Below are 22,461 nucleotides of genomic sequence, written 5' to 3'. Positions count from 1 at the left end.
ATCTTTAATCCCAGCACTCAGGAAGCAAAGACAGGCTTGTCTCTGAATCTGAGGTCAGCCTGGCCTACAGAGCAAGTTCCAGGACAGCCAGGACTACACAAAGAAACGCTGTCTTAAAAAAGAAAAGAAAAGAAAAGAAAAGAAAAGAAAAGAAAAGAAAAGAAAAGAAAAGAAAGGAAAGGAAAAGAAAAGAAAAGAAAAGAAAAGAAAAGAAAAGAAAAGAAAAGAAAAGAAAAGAAAGAAATTGCCTCCATCAGATGGTCTGGGAGCATGTCTGTGGGGCACTTTCTGGATTGCTGATTGATGTGTGCAGTAGCATCCCTGGCAGGTGGGCCCAGACTATAGAAAACCAGCTGAGGAAGGAAGAGCTGGGAGCAAGCCAGTAAGCAGTGGTCCTTTATGGACTCTGTTCCCGCCTTCAGGCTCCCTTTGATGACAGACTGTGATGTGGCAAATAAACCTTTACCTCCCCCAGGTTGGTTTCAGTCAATGTTTTATCATGGCAACAGAAAAGGAAAGGGGGAGAGAAGGAGAGAGAGGGAGAGAGAGGGAGAGAGAGGGAGAGAGAGAGAGAGAGAGAGAGAGAGAGAGAGAGAGAGAGAGAGAGAGGAGAGAGAAAGCCCGTTTTGAAACATTACCTCCATCTCTGCTTTGGCGTCTTTGAAAGATCCATCTGACAACTTTTTAGACATCTCCCCTGAGCTTGCTGACTAGAAGAAGAAGGAGGAGGAGGATTGTTAAAATCTGTAGCATTAACAACGTAAAGAAAACCCCCGAGACACAGGACGTGACACTGAGGAACAAACGAGACTTCTCACACGGGAGCACACTGCCACTCCAGGTCTGAGAGCCGTGGTCCTCTGCCTACAAATCCCAAGAGTCTCCCAAGAAAACTGAGGGGACCTGGAGACACCCTCAGGTACGTAGGGCTCTCGGGAAATCACACAGGACGGCCAGGATCCAGAAGTGAGGGGGGTGGCTGTGACCCCACTCCTGTCCTATGGGCGTCCCCTGACGACGCAGTAACTGCGGAGCAGAAGGACTCTTCACACGGGAGGGAAAACACTGTCAGGAGCCATGAGTACTGTAAATACCATCTTAGTCCTTAAACCAGCTCTCTGAAGGAGCTGGACAAAAGCAGACAGACTGGCATCACTGAGTTCATGGTGGAAGTATGGAGAAGAATGGGATCACTGGCAATTGCTGAGTTCAGGTCAGCCTCAACCCTCACAGCCATAGCTTCTAGCCTCAGAGAGGCAATGAGAAGGTGGCCAAGCCCCAGCAAGGCTGAGCCAGCAGCTAGGCTCCACTGCCACCCTGGAACCCCGCTGACTGCCCTTACCACGGCACTGACTGCACCCACCCCTGACTGCCCTTACCACGGCACTGACTGCACCCACCCTCTGACTGCACCCACCCCTGACTGCCCTTACCACGGCACTGACTGCACCCACCCCTGACTGCACCCACCCCTGACTGCACCCACCCCTGACTGCACCCACCCCTGACTGCCCTTACCACGGCACTGACTGCACCCACCCCTGACTGCACCCATCCCTGACTGCACCCACCCGACTGCACCCACCCCTGACTGCACCCACCCCTGACTGCACCCACCCCTGACTGCACCCACCCTCTGACTGCACCCACCCCTGACTGCACCCACCCCTGACTGCCCTTACCACGGCACTGACTGCACCCACCCCTGACTGCACCCACCCCTGACTGCCCTTACCACGGCACTGACTGCACCCACCCCTGACTGCACCCACCCTGGAGCCCTGCTGAGCCCTGCTGAGCCCTCTGACGACACCCTTCTTCACAGAAGTCCACGAGGCAGCCGGAAGACATCTCCTTCTAGACAGTAAAAGAGCAGGGGCTGGCAACTGGCCAGAGGGGACGTGGCTGCAGCAAAACACCAGGGGTTCCTGCATGGCACTTCTGGCCACAGCAAGCTTCACTGTTGGTTTCCCAGACCCAGAGAGCACAATAAAGGCATCCCCAGATCAACAGCAGAAGAGCCAGACAGACAAAACTACCAGGAGATCTCAGCAAACTCAACTTCACTTGACTGGGGTCTCCCATCCTCTGAAACAAATCACTTGCATTTGGTTCTCATCCAAACACTCCTCTCTGGAACTGCCTTTCTGTTACTAAGTTACAGCATCAGCAGCTTTAGTGAGCAGGACATGTGGATGCTTGATCTGGAGTTTCCATGAGGGACCGCCGCACACAGTTAAAAAACAGCAGAACAAGCTATTGCCTCTCAAAACTCAGCTCAATGAAAAGTATCTCCTTAGGCCACTAACAAGAGGTAATGACAGGAAATAGCTGATTTCCCAAACTCATCAAGGAACTCATCAGGTTACTATGACACAGGAACATTATGACACAGGGTACATTACTCCAGGATGTGCGTGGGAAGTTGAAATGTGACTTAAATAGCAAACACCCAAGTAAGTGCCCAACAGAACACTGAACACAATTATCCACGAAGCCACACAGTCTCACTGCACCAGATCTAATGAAGGAACATGCTGACACCCAGACAGGCAGTCATAGGACACCGGCATGGCTGGTCCCACAGCGCCCACTCCTCTCCAGAGGAGTCACCAGAGCAAGATGACTGCCATAGGTGGGTTTAGAACCAGCCCATATCTAGGTTGCTCTCTGGCCAGCAGCTGCAAGCAGGCGGCTCTCAGCCTCTCTAGGATGCTTTGTGCATACTGGGTCACCAGAAAGACATCGGGAAAAGGAGTCCTGACCTACGATGATTGATCTCCACTGGGCTCTAGAGTCACCTATAAGAGGATTCTCTGGACATGCAATGAAGGATTATCTAGATTTAACTGAACTTAGAAGACCTGCTGACCATGGGCAGCATCACCTCATAGGCTGGGGTCGAATGAATAGGAAAGAAAAGGTGAACTGCTTTGCAACTACAGGTTTCCAAGGCCTGCTGTTCAGTCCTCTCTGTCATGATGGACTATACCCTGGAACTATAAACCAAAGGAAACCCAACCTTCCTTAAAATTGTTTCCTGTGAGGTATTTGTCACAGCAATGAAAAAAGTGACCAGTCACCTGCATTCAGGAAGTAATGAGAAGCCAGAGGATTTCCTGGCCAACCTTAATTTTACCTGAAAATATCATTAAACAGGAATTACAGGAAAATGGAAGTCTTATGACACTTATAATGTGTGAAAAAAAAAAAAAAAAAAAAACACATTGAAAGTAGCTCTACTTCCCACTAGGTTCTACGACTTCCCTGGCCAAGGGTTTTTGACCAGGTTTACTGCACCAGGTATTGATTCCTTCCAACGGAGTAGGCCTCCCTCAGAAAATGGTTGGTGACCCCATAACAGCCATGCCACTAGTACACCAACGGGCGTGTCTTGCCAGGCAGATCGGGAGTGCAGCACAAAGGGTTTAGTAAGACTGTTGGTGGCTTTCCTCCCATAACAACCTGCATGACACTTTCCATCACCGTAAAAGCTAGCCAGCAGAGAAGAAACTTTTAGCTCAGTTTCAACTTTATTTTTCTGTGTTCTATGACCAAAGTGTAATTTTACAGAAGTAGCAATGGGATCTTTCCATCTTGTTCTGGTAGCAATGAAAAGTAGCAGCAATGACCTGTATTGTTTTAAACTGACTTTTTAACTAATTAGTTTTCTGCTATTAACATTAAAAATATACTATTAAAAAAAAAAAAAGAAAGTAGCTCTAATCCTTAATAAGCTCAGTCATGTCCACACTCCAAGGGGGATCGCACCTACAGTCACCTGTGTATGTGGCAAATGACACAATTTGCAAATGGCAGCAGGCAAAAGACCTCTGAATCATCTAGCAAGACAAAGCAAGGCCAACAGCAAATCGGCTGCCACTGTCAGCTGCCGCTTCCCCTTAGGCCTGGCGGGGAACTGTCAAACACTGAACTCTGAGGACAGAAGACACCTGACAGCGAGTTTGCCTGGCTTCCTCTCGGGATTCACCCTTCAGTGCTCCAGACACTTCAGAAGTTGCTATGAGCTGATCAACACTATCCAAAGACTCAATCGGAAAAACCGACCATCCCTCGTCTGGATACTAGATTCACTATTCCCCCTAAGGTCTACTGCATACCTACTATGTGCCAGCACTCTATTAGACCTAAGGTCTACTGTACACCTACTATGTGCTGACTCTATTAAACTAGGGATTCAACAATGAACATAAGTAACATCCGGAGTATGTGCTTAAGGATATTTTAAATGTTTGAAAGCTTCCTGAATAATGCTGAGTTAAATGGCTGAACTACTATTAATAAGTGACAAAAACATTTAAAGTTTTTAAAAACTAAGCCAGTAAGACAGTTTAGTGTGTAAAAGCATTTTTCATGCAAATCCAGCACCTTGAGCTAGATCTCCAGACCTAACCAACTCCGAAAAGTTGTCCTCTGGCCTCCACACTGTGGCATGCACACACCCACATTTACACACACTTCATGCACCGATACATAACAATAAATAAAATATAAATAAATAAAAAAATTTTAAAGATACCTGGTTAAAAACCTGGTATCTCTTTGGATAACTACAAGGAATCAAAGACAGCCACAATTCACAGTTACAAAGTTTCCAGGATGACAAGTTCATGAGCAGGAGAGATGGCTCAGTGGTTAAGCGTCCCTGCTAACTCCTACAGAGATGCAGAGTTCAAGTCTCAGCACCCACACACCAGGCAGCTCACAACCACCTGTGCCTCCAGCATACGTGACACACATTCACACAAATTGTAAAAAATTAAAAATAAAAGCTAAGTCTTTAAAAATGTAAAAGTAGGGCAGATGCTGTGTTAGAGAGCACACCAAGCTCTCCCTGAGCAGGGCTGAGCAGGCCTCAGGGATAGAGGGATTATGAGTGCTGGTTGCTCCTGCAGAGGACCTGAGTTCAGTTCCCAGCATCGGCACGGTAGCTCAGAACCTCCTGTAACTCCAGACCAGGGGATGCGATACCCTCTTCAGGCCCCAGGGGCTCCTGCACATACATGGTCCACATAAACTCATTCAAACATACACATAAACATAAGAATACTAAATAAATAAGTCTTGATCATGACCATGCCTTTTTCTCTGGCTTGTCTGGATCTCTGCTTTTCTCCCGGTCAGGGTCTCGGGAATGCTCCCCATTCTTCGCTTTCCGCCGTTCCCGGTCTTTTCCCCGGTCGCGGTCTCGATCCTTCAGCCTCTCCTTTTCTTTCCCACCCTCGCTCCTCCTCTCCCGATCCTTGTCCCTTTCACCCTCTCTGTCCCGGTCTTTGTTGCTTCTGTCCTTGTCCTGCTTGGCCCGACTTCTGGCTTTCTCTCGCTCTCCCTCCCTGCTTCTGTCCTTGTCAGGGTCTCTGTGGCGGTCTCTGTCGGGCTCCTTTGCCTTCTCCTTGTCCCTTTCCTTGTCCCTCTCCTTGTCCCTCTCCTTCTCCCGTGGCTTGTTCTCTTCTTTCAGTTCCTCCTTCTGTCTGTGCTCTGCACTGGTGCTTCTCTCCTTTACTTCAGAGCTTCTTTTATCCTGAAGAAAAATATATGCACATGTGCATCATTTTTCACATTTTACTGAAATTAGAAAGACTTGCTATTTCAAAGATGTGCAGCCTACAACTCACCTCTTTATGAGTTCTGGACTCTTCTTCCTTCACATTCTTGTTGTCGGCCTCATGGGCTTTGGAGGTCCGTAAGGGCCGTCCTCTCGAGTCCGCCTTCTCCCCAGCTAAGACTTTCTTCACTGCCTCATCACTGGAGAGCTTGTTGGCCATGCCAGGGAAGGAGAAATGATGTTAGCACATGCAACCATTGAAAATGCAGCGCTCAAGGACAGTTCACTAAACAGACTTCCTCCCTACTGTAAAGGACATTTGGAGGATAAAATATAAAATGTTAGTGACAAACACCACATTTGACAGCCATTACTAAAGACACCCAAGCTAATAATCCTGCCACCACCTCTACCCAAACTGTCAGTGTGGACATGTGTGTGGCTCCAGTAACCCAGATAGCACTACAAATGTCTTCAAACAGAATCCCAGGATCTAATCGCCACACATCCATTAATACAGCTATTACGAAAGAAATTTTAAAATTTGAAGTATGATGAGGAAAAGTGTAGCCTGTGAGTCACTGGGAAGGCAGAGTGCTGCTGTCCTCGGGAATACAACATGGCGGCCCTCACAATATCAGACACAGAACAATCAGGATGACCCAGCCACCACCCTCCTGGGTTTACAGTAAGAGAACTGAAAACTGGTCTGAAGAGAAAGTTCCACTCTGCACTCTCAGAGACACTGTTTGTGACAGCTAGCATGTGGAAGCAGCACAGACGTCCCTCAACAGATGAGGGGACCATCAATGTAGTCGATCCACAGAGCAGAGTATTGCTAACTAAGTGGGAAGAAAATGACCCTGATACACCGTGGATGAACTCTGAGGACACCATGCTAGTAAAGGACAAATACTCCCACATACATGAGGTATGTGGACAGTCACACTCACAGTGACAGAGAGGGACAGGTTGTTACCGGGATGGGTAAGGAGGTCAGTTTTGCAAATGAAGAGTGGATGACAGTGATGACCACATGTTGTCACTAATGTATCAAACTATGAAACTATATGCCAGCTGGGATGGTTGTCACTTGAACTTAACACAACAGAAAACTACTAAGTCCCATCAAAAGCAGAGTCTGGCTCCTGCATCTCTCACAGCCATCCAGGGTACTGTACAGCTCTCTGTAGCTGGACTTTTCTGTCCCACCAGCCAATTCCCAAATAACCATAGAAACCAGCATAGGAACTGCTCACCCCCACACCTGCTCCATCTGTTCCACAAGCATGAACCAGGAAAGCGTTCCACGCCAGCTCTACCTGTCTAGGACAAGTTGCCTACCAGGAAGAGTTCCAAAAGGTGGGCTCCCACCTACCTTGTTGAGGCAGCACTTGCCAATCAGCTGAAGCAGCTCATTGGTTTTTTCAGGTTCATGCCCGGCCACAATTCTTGCTGGTTTTGCTGACAAGGGTTCTCCTGAGACCATCATGACCACATCTATGGCCTTCTGTAGGAAGCTAATTTTTGCATCTTTATCCTGAATATTTCCATATAAGAGACAAATATTAAAATAAATACTTCAGGGCTGGAAAAATGGCTTAGTAATTAAAAGTGTATAGTGCTTTTACAGAAGGCCTGAGTTTCGGTTCCCAGCACCCAAATCAGGTGGCTCATAACTCACTTAACCCTAGCTCCAGAGGATCTGACATCCTATTCTGGACTCCATAGACACTGCACTCACACATGAACACACACACACAGAGCACAGTTTTTTGGTTTTGGTTTTTTTCTTTTTTTTTTTTCTTAAAAAGAAAGCCATGAACTTGGGAGGGAGATAGTATAGAGTACCAGGGGAGTTGGAGGGAGGCAGTGGTGCATGGATATGATCAAAATACTCTGCATAAAGGAATGAAATTTTCAAAAAATAAAAGTATTTTAAAATAAAATTTTGATTTTTATATAAATACTTTGAGGAGTTTGTACTATCCTCAGTATATTCAATAGGCACAGAATGGCTCTCTTTATATGAAAAATTATTTTTAGATATATGACAAATTCAGAATTTCTGACTTTTGATAACCTTTTATGAACTTTCATTGTTTACAACAAATTCTACTCATTCAAGCTTTCAATGCCATTAATGGGCTAGTACTGACCTACAAAACAATCTGTTTTGGGCTTTTTGTTTGTTTTTGAGATATGGTCTATGTGGAATATTCCTTTACACTGTGTGAATATATGTCACTGTGATTGGTTTAATAAAGAAGCTGACTGACCAATAGCTAGACAGGATAAGGTTAGACAGGAGAACCAGACTAAGAGGATGCTAAGAAGAAGAAGGGCAAAGCCAAAAGAGTCATCAGGAGACACAGATGAAGCAGGAGATGAATTTGTCATATTGAGAAAAGGTACCAAACCATGTGACAGAGCATAGATAAGAAATATGGGTTAATGTAAGTTATAAGAGCTAGTTAGTAACAATCCTAAGCTAGCAGCTGAGCATTTATAATTAATAGTAAGTCTCTGTGTGGTTATTTGGGAGCAGGCGGTCCTGACAAAAAACTCAGCCTATAGGTCTATGTGGCCCTGGCTTCAAACTCATGATTCTCATGTCTCAGCCTCCCAAGGGCTAGGAATACAGGTGTACCCCACCATGCCCGGCTACTTTTGCTTTTTGGGATAGGGTCTTGTTGTAGCCTTGACTGGCTGGGTACTCACTGTGCAATCTGCACTGGCCTTGAACTTGCAGCAGTCCTCCTGACTTAGTCACCCAAGTGCTGGGATCACAGCTATGCATCACCACATTTGGTTGTAATTCTGCTTCTTTTTCTTTCTGTATGTATATGTGCACATGCATGTGTGTGTGCATATGGAGGCCAGGGATCAACCTCAGGTATCATCCATTCCTCAGGATAGATCTACTTGGTGTTTTGAGACAAAAATCTCTGGGTTTTAAAGCGCTACCTGGTCACCAAGCACCTCTCCAGCTCTGGAAATGTCACACCCAGCTTTTCACTCAAGTGCTGTGGGGAATATAACTCAGTCTGCATGTTTGTGTGGTAAGCACTTTACCAGCTGAGCTCACTCGAACCCTGAATCTGTTTTTCAGTAGATAAATTTAGCATGGCATGCAATTACCACGAATGAGAAAATGAAACAAGAGAGGGTACACACAACTCAAAATCAACCAGCCTTGCATTCCACCATCTGTCAGCATAGGCAGGATACACACAATAGTGTGCAGCTTGTAAAACATGCTGTATTCTTGAAGGCAAGGGTGTGCAGAAAAGGAATTCACAGCAGAACCCACCTTGACATTATCTGACTTCATCTCAGCATCTGTGTAGAGGCCCTTCATGAAGCCAGTTATCCTAATCACCTGCAGAAGACAGAAAGGAACCATCATACACACCTCACTGGACAGCCCCTTCACTGACCTCATCCACTGAACCCCTCAGGAGAGGTCAGAATGCAGCCACACCTACAGCTCTAACTGCCTCATCCCCTTCCTCAACAAAGGTCTGATGCCTACTAAATGCAGGGCCAGGCTTCAGAGAACAGTTATGAAGACGGCAAAGACTACCAACACTGAGCAGGTGCTGGCAAGTTCACAGTAGGGCAGGGAAGACCAAGAGGTGCCCGGGACAGCTTCCCACTGAGGCCAGAGACTGACAGGGAAAAGCTGGGAAGTACACACTCAACAAAAGAAAACAACCAACTAGTCCAGACCGACAAGTTCCATCACAGGAACCAAAGTTATATGGGGTGGCTGGAGCCGAGGCCACGGTCACGCCAGGCCTGACTCCAGATCCTTTGCAGCAACTTGAGACCACAAACCAAAGCACTCCAAGGAGACACAAACAGCTTTTCTATTGCAGAGGACCTGACCACACATCCTTCACCAGCACACTCAAACCAAATGGGAAAAATGGCCTCCAGAAAGAATAGGAGCTACTTAGCCTGGGTATCTAAAACCACAAGTTCCAGAACAGTCTCTCATTTCTTACCATAATGGAGTGTTCCCCAATACAATCTCATTTGTTCTCTCCCTATCATGCCCCTCCCCACAAGTAACCTGTAGCCCTAGTTACCTCTAAAGAAGGACAGTGATTTTCTGTTCCTCCATGCCCCTACATCTGGCCAGGGTCCTGGGTTCTCAGAGGTGTAAATTACTAGGAAATCAGTAAGACAGGTAGCAACAGCACTTAAAATTAAATTAAAAAAAAAAAAAAGACATCATGAATGTGAATGTGGTGCTCAGTAACGACACATATGACCAGGAATATGATACATAGTAACACGTTACCAAGAGGCAGGCTTTAAAAACATAGGCAGCAACACAGCCCCTTGTGAATGCCACCTCCTCCTCTGGGATGGGGCTACAGCTACCCTAGCTGCATCGTGCTAGTTATTAATTAATCTAGAAGAGTCCATCTCACAACAAACTACAGGAGAGCTACACTACTCAGCTGGGCGGGCTTGTGCTGGGTCATTTTGAGAAGATAGCTGGCACGTGGACCACCAGAGCATCCTGACCTAAGATAAGAGAAGATACCTGGTACATGGACCACCAGAGCATCCTGACCTAAGGTTTAGAGAAGATACCTGGTACATGGACCACCAGAGCATCCTGATCTAAGATAAGAGAAGATACCTGGTACATGGACCCCCAGAGCATCCTGATCTAAGATAAGAGAAGACAGCTGGCATGTGGACCACCAGAGCATCCTGACCTAAGGTTTAGAGAAGATACCTGGTACATGGACCACCAGAGCATCCTGATCTAAGATAAGAGAAGATACCTGGTACATAGACAACCAGAGCATCCTGATCTAAGGTTTAGAGAAGATACCTGGTACATGGACCACCAGAGCATCCTGATCTAAGGTTTAGAGAAGATAGCCAGCATGTGGACCATTAGTGCATCCCAATCTAGCATTCCTGAAACTACCTTTGCTCAGGTTTTCCCAGGACACTGGCAGTTTAAATGGTGAGCAGCAACTGTGACAAGAGACATTCACGTCACAGAACAGAGGCTTACTTAATGAAGAAACAGTCAGTTAGCTGTGGTTAACCCACAAAGGTGACTTGAATGCAGGAGGCTATCTACCTGTGATCTGAAAATTCTTGACAGTCTCCACTGTGATAGGGCGGCACCACGCTGGCTAACTCTTCTGGACTCCTTCATTTTGGAGGGCGGCAACTAACTGCCTGCCTGCCCGGGGCTCTCCACACAACCAGTCCCTTCCTCAAACCTTCCAGGATGTGCTGCAAATGCCTCACAGTCTGGGAGGAGAGACTACAAGTCAGTGGAGCCCCCTTGGGAGTCGGGTGGACTCCACAGCATTTCTAGACACACCTAAGACGGCTAACAGACAAGGCCATGTTCCTAAACAGCACTCATGACAAGCTAAGGTAGGCAGGCCCAAACGAGTAAAGCAATGGGTGGACTAAGGTGCTCAACCTGCTGAGAGGAAGTCTTAGGGACAAAACCAGGGAAGACCTCGGACTCTGGAGACTGACTACTAAGTCCCCACAACACCGAAAGTTCTACAGTACCCTCTGGAGTAGCATGCCAATTGTGCTCACCCCCTGCAGTGATACTCTGGATTTACCAGGAGCCCTGACAGACTCCACACAATTTTGACTGTTGTACAATGCTGTGTACCTCATTCAGTGTACCTCCCTGGAGATTTGCTAACAAATGGAAGATATGCTCTAAAGAGACGCAATGGCAAGTGGGTGGGTGGGTGGGGGATGTTTTGGGGGAGAGCCCAGAAGCCTCCTTTGTAAGAGGTGGTAAAGTAAGGCAGGTCCCAAGACCTTGTAGGCTTGGGTTCTCGACATGAAAGGCACCTTGGCCCTAGCCAAGCTCTTAGTCAGGCCCCAGACAAGGACCTCCACCCTACCCAGGCCTCAACTATAACCCAATTCTAGGCCTCCAACATACACTCCAGCTCCTAACAGCACCCTGACCCTGGGCCTCAGACCCTGTCCCAGGGCTCAGCCCAGGCCTCCACCTCAACCCCAGCCTCAGCTTCCAGCCCCTAACCTACAGCCTGACTCTGGACTCCAGACCTGGACCTTGACCTTTACATCTCCATCCAAACTACTTGATCCAACCTCTAGCCTGGACCCTCACCCTGGTCCCAGCCCACAACCTGGCCTGTACCTGGCCAGCCAATCCCAGTCGGCCAAACCTACAACCAACCCCAGACCCTGAATCCGGACCCTGACCAGCACCCTCCCCTATCAGCCTGGCCCTCCAATCCACAGGTTGACCTTAGACCCCAGACCCAGGCCTCAGACCTGCATCTGGCCATGACCCACCCTCCAACCTAACCCCAACCTGCAACCCATCCTGACCCTCACCCTGACCAGCACCCTCTACTCTACCCTGACTCCAACTGAAGCCCAACCTAGACCCTGACCACGGCCTGCACCTCCACCCTCACCTCACTCTCACTCCAACCAGCACCTGGGGCCTGACCCTCACACCGACCCTCACTCACCTCACCCCGGGACTAATCCTCACTTCGACCTGAACCCTGACTGGCACCCACCCCGACCCTCACACTACTGGGTGCCTCAACCCGACCCTCTCTACCTGAATACTCACTTTGACTCGACCCTTATTCTGACCCTCACCCCAACCCGCATCCTAACCCGACCCTCACCCTACTCAGACCTTCACCCCGACACTCACTTCGTCCCGCACCCAACCCTACCTAACCTTCACCCCGACCCTCAACCCGTCCCGCACCTTACCTCTACCCTCACCCCACCTCGGCCGGAACCTGACCTGACCCGCATCCAGCCCGCGCCCACCTCAGTGATGATGTCGTGCAGGTAGCGGAACGGCGGCTTGTTCAGCAGCTTCTCGGTGAGCGGCGGCCTCCGGATCACTTTGCCCAGAGCCTCCTGCGTCCGCCGCACCACTGCCGCGTTCATGGCGCTGGCGCCCGCGACCGCCCGCACCCCTCCTCGCGCGCCGCGCCTCCGCCCGGTGCCCCGAGATGCCCGCCGTCCAGGCGCGCCGGTCTCCCATCCCACAGTGCACCGCAGCTCGCCACTGCGCCTGCGCGCGCCACTCGCGCCCGGTCTCTAGGGCCGCGCGGCCTTGGCAACGGACGCGCGCCCCGCCCGGCTCAGCCCCCTCCGGCCTCTCTAGCTGCGCAGGAGGACACGCGCGCTCTGCCTCGGTGGCTGCTTGAACCTCAGCCTGCTCCGCCCGCCCCACGCATCGCCCGGCTCTGCACAGCGCTGACCAGAGACCAGGCGGTTCTGTATGAAAAAGGAGCGATCAGTTTAAAGTAACACTCACCAGGAAAATAACACTTCACATTAACTTGGAGAACCGAATTGGCTCTTTTCATCCCTTCATTCCGGTTCCCTGTCCAGCACCCTCTGCCTTGGGTAATCCTGAAAATGTTGTCAAAGGGAGGGGCGTGGGGAGACTGTGTCCTTCCACATTTTCTATGCTCTTAGTTCACCAGGACTGGCCCCAAACTGTGAAGCCCTTAGACTAGAAGGCTGCAGCCTTCCGCCCCCGGGCGATGTAGGAAAGAAGCCTCTTCTTACGGTTTGTGATCCTCCTGGATGCCTGCTGCTGTGCCTGAGATCTGGAGCTCCTTCCTCCCAAATTGAAGGCAACTCAGCTAGGGCGTTGCCCCTGATCGGCCTACCATGGCCACACCGGGGGGCTAGAAACTCCTTTAAGAGCCCTCTCACTTCTGAATCCCAGCTGGAGTTGTCTCTGGGTGGGCAGAATCCAGAGAGCAGAGGTCCTATCTCTAAACACTGTCCCAGAGAACAGACCCACATAGCTGCTACCCTGGGAAGTTCACTCTGGGCAGAATCCGGCTTATGAGTATGGGCTGAGAGTTATGACCATCAACTGGCTTGTCTGTGGTGCTAGACTGGGTGATGGGAACATAGATGGGACTTGGAGATACCTCTGACCTTGGGAGTTTACTGAGGACCTGGGTCCCTAGGCCATGCAAAGGGAAGGTGATTCCTGATCCCCTCACAGCCCGTAGAGAGCAGGACAGAAAATGAATTCAAGAGGCCCTGTGGAGGTCCAGAGTACAGGATTTGGGAGTGCTAGCCACCTGGGTATCAAAGTCTCTGAGAGGATCCAGGACAGGGAGTATTGTCACCCAACCCCTCTGAGGACTGACCTAGGGGGAAGCAACCACGTGGCAGCCTTTAAAGAGTATAATTCCATCTTCCAGAGCCTTACCCCTGCTGCTGGTCCAACCCTCCCCTCCATACTGAAGAGAGAGTGGACAACATTCTGGTCACAGAGAAAGCAAATCCCAGAAGATGTAACCAACGATTCCTGACTTCAGGAGAGATATCTGGAACCAGAGCCTCCCCAGGGAAAGGATGCAGAGGCCAGCCTGGAGCCAGCAAGTCTTGAGGGGTCAGCGGAGTAGGGGGCCCCTAGCCTAAATCACCCCCCACCCCTGAGATGAGGCAGAGAACAGTGAAGAGTCATTCACGGAAAAGGTAACTGATTAAGAATGGGGAAGGAACAGCAAAGAAGGGGTTTCTCACACAAAAGACTGGCAGGGGAGGCTTTCAAAGTGAGCAGTTTCCGAGTGAATGAATGAGATTACCATGGCTGTGACTCACCCCAGGAAACAGAAGCCACAAAGCAAAGTGGCTTCCAGGCCCTACCTCCCCCAGCTGGGTGGCAAACATTCCCTGAGACAAAGACCTGAGGATGCTGAGCTTCACATCTGCCAAGAGCCCAGGATGTGGGTCAGGCTTGGGGAAGGGCCTGGATTTGGGTACCAGGGTCGAGAGCAGGAATCATGCAGAGCACAAACAAGCCTCGCCTACAGATACAAGACAGGCTGTCTACACCATTTGAATTTCAGATAAAACAATATTTACCATAAATTTATGGCAGACGGTTTTTTTCCGTTCTTTTATTTGAAATTCAAGACTGAATAACCCGCACTTATTGTTCTCTAAGCCTGCAAGCCCCGCTTTTGGCAAGCAAAGCATGTCCGTGGAGCCGAGCACAGAGCAGAAGCAGGCATCTCCCACAAGTGGGGAGCCTCTCCTGTCATTGCTGCTTCTACTTCCCCAGTCGGGGGTACAAAGCAAGGTCCCCACTACTTGCATCCAGCTCCAGATGTTGACACCTCCGTTGCTGAGCTTCATGTCAGACTTGTGGAAGCTGGAGGAAGGCACAGTGAGAGAGGGAGCCGGAGAGAGGCACTGTCCCCCTCACAAAGTTCTACCTGGAGGTTTTCAGGACTTTGGCAAGGTTGGGGACCGGGTCCCATCACCCCCAAAGGCCTCTGAGATACTCTCTGCTGACCACACTTCTCTTCAGTGAGGGGAAAAGCTCTCCTCTCTGCGCACACAGAGTCAGGGTCAAGAGCCCCACTAGGAAAGTGAATCTGGGGGTGTCACAAGCCCTGCCCACTTCTGAGGGGAGGAGTCAGGTAGGGGCAAGCTTCTAGCCTTCCTAGGAGTGCTAAAGTATACAGGTGAGGACAGCTCAGCAGTAGAGCACTTGCCTAGCATGTCTGAGGCTCCAGGTTCCATGGTCAGCTCTGCAGGGCAAGGGGAACAGGAGGGCTCTTCAGGAGACTCAAGAAACGCTTACTTACATTCCCACTCCCCACCTTCCTCTTAAAGCAAGTTATATTTTGTATATTTGTTTTATTTTTTACTATGTCATTTATGCATTTATTTTACTTTCTTTCCTTTTCTAGAGTATATGTCACAATAAAAGTCATATAGCTTTGTAGTAAAATAAATCACAATATGACATTTTGATATTTGTATCAATGGTAAAATGTTTAAATTCAGATAATTAATGTACCATTGCCTCCCATACGTATCACTTTATGATGAGACTATTTAAGATCTAGTCTCTCAGCAATAATTTGGTATGCAATGTGTTGATATGATCCATAGCCACTATACTATAAAACAAACATGAAGTCTCTTTTCACCCTATGTAACTGAAAGTCAGACTCCTCCTACAGCCTCTACCAGTACCCTTTTACGCTCTCATTCTATGAATTCAACTTTAAATTCTATGTGGAAGTGAGACCATGTGGCATTTGTCCTCTGTGCCTGGCTTATTTCCCTTAACATAATGTCTTCTAGGTCCATACTTATTGATTTATTTGTTTTATGGCAGAATATTCCTCTGTGTATATCACATTTTGCTTATCCATTCATCTATCAATAGCTACTTAGATTGATTATTGCACTGGTTAGTTTTAATGGTAAACTTGATATAACCTACAATAATTAGAAAGGGAATCTCAGTTGAGGAATCCCCTAGATCAGATTGGCCTGTGGGTCTGTGTGTGTGGGATTCTCTCGATGGTTGATTGATGTAGGACAGACCAACCCACTGTAGGCAGAACCATCCTAGGCTGTATAAGAAAGCTAGTTGAGTCAGATGTGGTAGTATACACCTTTGATCCCAGTACTTGGAAGGCAGAAGCAGGAAGATTCCTATGAGTTTGAGGCCAGCCTGGTTATATAGTGAGCTCCAGGACATCCAGGACTACATAGAGAGACCCTCAAAAAACAAAAGAAAAAGAAAGAAGAGGCTGAGCATGAGCCTGCCTGCCAGCCAGCAATATCTTTTGTGATGCCTGCCACCTTTCTTTGGCTGTGACTTCCCTGATCAGAGGTAGTACTTTATAGACTAACAGGCAGCCTGCCTTGACTTCCCTTGACTTCCTTTGATAATGGACTGTGATCCAGAATTGTGAGTCAAATAAAACCTTTCTGTCCAAAGTTGTGTTGGGTTGGTGTGTTTGTCACAGGGACAGAAAGGAAAGTAGGACAATTATACATTGTTTTAACTTATTATTTATTTATGTATGCATCTGCTGTGGAATATTTTGTACACTGTAAAGATTTGTCACTTGAATCGGTTTAATAAGACTCTGATTGGCCAGTAGCCAGGCAGGAAGCATAGGTGGGTAACCAAACTAAGAATGTGAGGAAGAGGCAGGGCGGAGCCTCCAAGTCAATAATCTGGGAAACAACTGCCTGGTATTTAGGAGTTGCTGGTGGGACAGGAACCTCTGATTACTTATGTTTGAGACCTGTGTACGCAAGTGCCTACAGAGGCCAGGAGAGGCTGTTAGTTTCCCTGAAGCTGGAATACAGGTGGTTATGGGCCACTTGCTATGGGTCCTGGGAACCAAACTTGGATCCTCTAAAAAAGCAGTAAGTACTCTTAATCACTGAGCCATCTCTACAGCCTGTGGATTTTTTTGTTTTATTTTATTTGGTTTTTGTTTTTGTTAGGCTCTCACGTTCCTCTAGCTCTCCTCAAAATCACTATGGAACTGAGAATGACCTTGAACTCCTGATCTTCTTTCTGCCTCTGCCTCCCAAGTACTGGGATCATAGGTGTGTATCTCCACTCCTGGTTTTTATGTGTACTGGGGATCTGGCTTCGTGCATTCTAGATAAGCCAGCCAAGCTGAATCTCCAGCCCTGATTCCCGATCTTGAACAGTGCTGCAATGAACTGGGGATGCAGATAGCTCTACAGTATACAGATTTCCCTTTCTCTGGATGTATACCTGAAATGGAATAGCTAGTCAGATGGTAGTTCTCTTTCTAGCTTATCATGCTACTGCAATCTAGCTAGTGCTTTCAAGTGCATACTGCTCTCCACAATGGCTGTACCACTTCGCATTCCCACCAACAGCATCTTCTTTTCTCCACTCCTCACCAGTACTTCCTAGGAGAGTTTGTTTATCATCCCTTTTTTGGTTTGTTGTTATTGTTGTTGCTGTTGTTGGTTTTGTTTTGGGATTTTTTGTTGTTGTTTTGGGGGTTTTTTTGTTTTGGTTTAGTTTTGTTTTTTGTTTGTTTGGTTGGTTGGTTTGGTTTAGTTTTGGTTTTTCGAGACAAGGTTTCTCTATGTAGCTTTGGAGCCTTTCCTGGAACTCACTCTGTAGACCAGGCTGGCCTCGAACTCACAGAGATCCGCTTGCCTCTGCCTCGCCAGTGCTGGGATTAAAGGCGTGCACCACCACCACCCAGCCTCATCATTCCCTTTTTAAAAAAGGTTTATTTTTGTTTTATGCATATGAGCATTTGCCTGTATATATGTCTGTGCACCATGTGTGGGCAGTGCCCATGGAGGTCAGAAGAGGCCTTGGGGTCCCCTGGAACTGGAGTCACAGACAGTTGTGATCCACCATGTAGGTGCTGGGAATCAAAACTGGGTCCTCTAGAAGAGCAGCCGGTGCTCTTTAACCACTGACCCCTCTTTCCAGTCTCTCATCATCCCTTTTTGGTGACATAATCTTCAGTTGCTTTCTGTCACAATGAAACCTTTGTCTTATGGGCTGAATCATGTCCTCTTAAAATCTTGTACTCAAATCCCCAGTACCTTGGAAGGCGACTCGGTTTGGAAACAGGAACTTTAAAGAGTTGATTATAATTAAATGGTCACTAGAGTGAACGTGGACCTGAATCCAAATCCAATCTGACTGGTGTCCTCTTATGAAGAGATTAGGACACAGGCAGATAGACAGACAGACAGACAGACACACATACACACACACACACACACACACACACACACACACACACTCAGAGAGTAATGAACATGTAAGGTCACAAGGATAAGGTAGACATATACAAGCCAAGGAGAAGATCCTCAGAACTGTAGTAGACTATTTTAAGGTGTGTTACTTTTATGTTGCATTTGTTTAACTCTGTGAAGCTGTGTTACTGTGTCTGTCTAAAACCTCTGATGGTCTAACAAAGAAACTAAGCCAAGCTAAGGCTGGGCATTCATAATTAAGAATAAGCCTCCATGTGTGATTTATTTGGGAGCTGGGTGGTGAGCCCCCCAAAAAGACTAAAATACCAACAACAACACGAAACAATACCAACCCCATCAACACTTTGACTTTAGATATCTAGCATACAAAATTGAGCCCCCAAACATGTGGTGCAGGTTGTCACACCCTCTTTAGGCTAGAGCATCCCAATAGGTTCTGTGTGGCCCATGGTCTTTGGTTTACAGCCAGCCTATGGGACTCACTTGTCCTGTGCTGTGGGGTGTCCTGTATGCTGTGAATAAGTGTTTCTATGATTGATTGATAAATAAAAACGCTGATTGGCCAGTAGCCAGGCAGGAAGGATAGTGTAGGCGGGACAAGGAGAGAGGAGAATGCTGGGTGGAAGAAGGCTGAGGGAGGCAAGATGTAAGTTACCAGTAAGCCATGAGCCACGTGGCAAGGTATAGATGAACAGAAATGGGCTGAGTTTAAGTGTAAGAGCTAGACAGTGGTAGGCCTGAGCTAATGGCCGAGCAGTCTAATTAATATGAGCTTCTGAGTGATTATTTTATAAGTGGTTGTGGGGTCCGTGGGGCTGGGCAGGATTGGAGAAAACTCCAGCTACAGCCCTGGGTAGACAGTGGAAAAGCAACATGTTCAGCAAAGCAAAACCTACCTGCTCCAGGACAGAGTGAGACTTTGCCAGGAACCTGGCCAATGGCAGAACTTTAGCAAGCCCTTAAGGAACTCAGAGCTTAGGACAGGACACATTGCCCATGCATTTGGGAACTCAGCAAATATCTGTGGCATGCTTCACACATGAATGTGTACTGCATAATAAATATTCGCTGTTTATTTGGCCCTTGCTGTGTGTCAGGGTCCATGTATACTTGGTCTCTGAGACTTGCCCAAACCTGCCAGTGGAGGGATCATTCTTTTCACTTTCCAGATCATGTTCCAAGGTCACAGTGGCTGTCTCTGTTCACATGCTCATTGTAGAAACCAGATGGGGAGATGGATGGCAAATAAACTGTTCATGGGGTGATCAACAAAAGTAAACAAACTCTATCTGCAGCCTGGGAGACACAGGTCTGTTGGCATAGCAACCCAGGCTGTGATCGTACCTCCACTGGACTCTTTGGTCATGAGCCAACATTGGCCAGCACGAGCCCAGGCTTTTTGTATCCCTGATCTTCATATAGATACATCCTTGCCATCTTTTGAGCATCACAAGTAGACCATGTTTTGGACTGGAGAGATGGCATTTGCTGCATTTCCAGAGGACCTGAGTTTAGTTCCCAGATCCTATGTGAGGTAGCTCATAATTGTCTATAGATACATCCTTGCCATCTTTTGAGCATCACAAGTAGACTATGTTTGGACTGGAGAGATGGCATTTGCTGCATTTCCAGAGGACCTGAGTTTAGTTCCCAGCTCCCATGTTAGGTAGCTCATAATTGTCTGTAATTCTAGATCTGGAGGATCAAATGCCTCTGGCCTCCACAAGTACCTGCACTCGTGTGTACATACCCACCTGAAGACACACAACAACCACCAAAATTTAAAATAATAAAGATAAATATTGTTTAAAAGTAGACCACATTTGAACTCTCCAACCTGTTGTTGTACATCATTTTCATCAAAGTATTAGTTTTATTAAAATAATGCAAGATAAGACTCATGACCCTTGCTTTTTGTCTTCCCTAGTGGCCCAATTGCTTTGTCAGCCCTCCGTCCCTTCAACACTTCAGGCATACACAGGCCCTCTTTCTTTCATTGTTGCCATGAAACATCTGACAAGAGCAACATAAGCAAGCAAGGATCTGTTTTGGCTCACTTTTGCAGAGTACAGTCCCTCATGACAAGGATGGCATGGAGTCAGAGGCAACCGGCCCACTGTGTCCACAGTCAGGATGCAGGGAGAGATGTACGCTGCTGCTTTGCTGCCATGTTCCTTTCTGTTCAGCCCAGGACCTCAGGCCGTGGGGTGACACTGCCCACATTCAGGGTACCCAATCTAGAAACTCCCTCTCGGGCATGCCCACAATTTCAACTCCTAGGTGGCTTTAGAGCTTGTCCTAGCTAGCTTTCTCCTGCTGTGATAAAGGCCATGGCCAAAAGCAACCTGGGGAGGAAGTCCATCGTTGAGGAAAGCCAGGCAGGAGCTCAAGACAAGAACCTGGAGGCAGGAACTGAAGCGGAGCTATGGAGGAATGCTGCTGACTGCCTTGCTCCCTGTGGCTGGCTCAGTTACCTTTCTTATACTACCTGCCTGGGAGGTGGCACTTTCCTTAGTCAAGAACATGCCCTCACAGATTTGCCTACAGGCCAATCTGATGGAGACTTTTTTTTCTCAGTTAAGGGTCCCTCTTCCTAGCTGACTCTAGATTGTGTCAAGTTGACAAAAAACGAACAATACAACCCCACAAAACTAACCAAATCAGTGATAATATTAACCCTTACAGGCACCTGGTAACTATTTGTTGAATAGTTACTAGACTGTGATTAGAGATGCTCTTTCAAAGGGTTCTTAATAATCTGGCTGTAATTTAAAAGTCTACCATGGTTTTAATAAAAAGAGAACGTTACAATGTTCCTTATACAATGTGGCAGGTGTGTGTGTGTGTGTGTGTGTGTGTGAGAGAGACTTTGAAAACATCCAGTAGTTTCAGGCTCTGGGAAATATTTCCAGGTGTTGTGGTTTGTAGGAGAGTTTTTCTAATTCTTTATACTTCATTATAATCTAGATCCATCTCTCAATAAGCAGTAACTATTAATTTTTTTTAAGTTTGAAATTGTCAGAGGTAGGAATGAAATTGGGATGTCTTTGTGGGAAACACGTCTACATACCCTCTGATTTCTCGTTTTTGGGTGACTGTCTTCTCTCTCGATCACCTCTGGGACTGAAGTTTACCCAGCACTGGAGAGGAACACCTTTGCCTTCAGCTGTGCAGCAGACAAGTCTGCTCTTCGAAGTCCAGACCTTACCAAGTCATGAAGGATTTGCACTTAAGATGCTCAGAAGAGCCCTGAAATCTCACCCTGTGTGGAAGCCTGAAAGGATCCCTGCCCCGTAAGACAGAATCAGGGCCCAGTGCAGCTTGACTTGAGTCTTTCTTATGAGAAGCCCTGGGCCTGGGGAATCTGTTGTAGAATATTATTTTAAGGTGTGTTACTTTTGTTTATGCTACATTTGTTTAACTCTGTGAAGCTGTGTTACTTTGCCTGTCTAAAACACCTGACTGTCTAATAAAGAACTGAACGGCCAAGGTCGAGGCAGGAGAAAGAATGGGCAGAGCTGGCAGGCAGAGAGAATATATAGAAGGAGAAATCTGGGAGAAAAGGAGTAGTAGCCAGAGAGGACATCAGGGGCCAGCCACCCAGCTACACAGCAAGCCACAGAGTAAGAGTAAGATTTACATAAGGAAAAGAACAGGAAAAGCCCAGAGGCAAAAGGTAGATGGGATAATTTAAGAAAAGCTGGCTAGAAACAAGCCAAGCTAAGGCCGGGCATTCATAAGAAATAATAAGCCTCCATGTGTGATTTATTTGGGAGCTGGGTGGTGGGCTCCCCAAAAGAGTAAAAACAAACAACAACAGGGATCTGAAGGAGTAGGTTTAAGTAGGTTTAAACCCATGGAGACACATACAGAATCATTTGTTTAGGCACATGCCTTGTTTTCTTTTCTGTTGATGTGATAGAATACTCTGACAGAGGCAACATAAGGGAGAAAGGGTTTATTTGGCTCACAGTTCCAGGTTAGAGTCTATCATGGCAGGGATGTCACCATGACAGGAGCATGAAAGAACTGGTTACAACTCATCCACAGTCGAGTGCCAAAAGCAAGGATCAATACACACAGGCTCCTGCTCAACTCATTTCTCCACCTTCATACACTTCAGCATACCCTGAGTATGGAATGGTGCCACCCACAGTGGGCTGGGTCTTCCTATATCAATTAATATAATCCAGAAAATTCCCCACAGACATGTCCATAGACCAACCAATTTAGATAATTCTGCACTGATGCTCTCTTCCCAGGTAATTCTAGATTGTGTCAGATAACAGTTAAAACTAATGATCACATGGCACTTTGCC

At 47.4% G+C, this 22,461-nt stretch overlaps 1 protein-coding gene and 1 long non-coding RNA gene across 7 annotated transcripts in view; one reads left to right on the top strand and one right to left on the bottom strand.

Moving 5' to 3' along the window:
- Traf3ip1 (TRAF3 interacting protein 1) overlaps positions 1-12,631 on the bottom strand; it is a 43,445-nt gene extending 30,814 nt beyond the window's left edge. For 3 of the 6 annotated variants that reach the window (XM_059277923.1, XM_059277925.1, XM_059277927.1), the window contains exons 1-6: positions 12,398-12,630; positions 8,880-8,948; positions 6,945-7,106; positions 5,637-5,774; positions 5,102-5,542; positions 639-710 (exon numbers count right to left, since the gene is read on the bottom strand). In XM_059277923.1, coding sequence (XP_059133906.1) covers positions 639-710; positions 5,102-5,542; positions 5,637-5,774; positions 6,945-7,106; positions 8,880-8,948; positions 12,398-12,520 — 1,005 coding nt within the window. In that variant the 5' untranslated portion in view covers positions 12,521-12,630. Of the gene's footprint in view, positions 1-638; positions 711-5,101; positions 5,543-5,636; positions 5,775-6,944; positions 7,107-8,879; positions 8,949-12,397 lie in introns of all 6 variants that reach the window. The other 3 variants (XM_059277924.1, XM_059277926.1, XM_059277928.1) reach the window with 2 other exon arrangements.
- Positions 12,632-12,673: 42 nt separating this feature from the next.
- On the top strand, positions 12,674-15,365 carry LOC131923062 (uncharacterized). Its single transcript, XR_009382494.1, has 2 exons — positions 12,674-12,985; positions 13,804-15,365. It is a non-coding gene; the product is annotated as an uncharacterized LOC131923062 (long non-coding RNA).
- The last annotated feature ends 7,096 nt before the right edge of the window (positions 15,366-22,461 follow it).

The sequence above is a fragment of the Peromyscus eremicus genome, chromosome 13 (assembly GCF_949786415.1).
Source record: "Peromyscus eremicus chromosome 13, PerEre_H2_v1, whole genome shotgun sequence".
Lineage (NCBI taxonomy): Eukaryota > Metazoa > Chordata > Mammalia > Rodentia > Cricetidae > Peromyscus > Peromyscus eremicus.
Note: the sequence above shows the minus strand (reverse complement) of the source record. Positions and strands in the feature narration are given on the sequence as shown.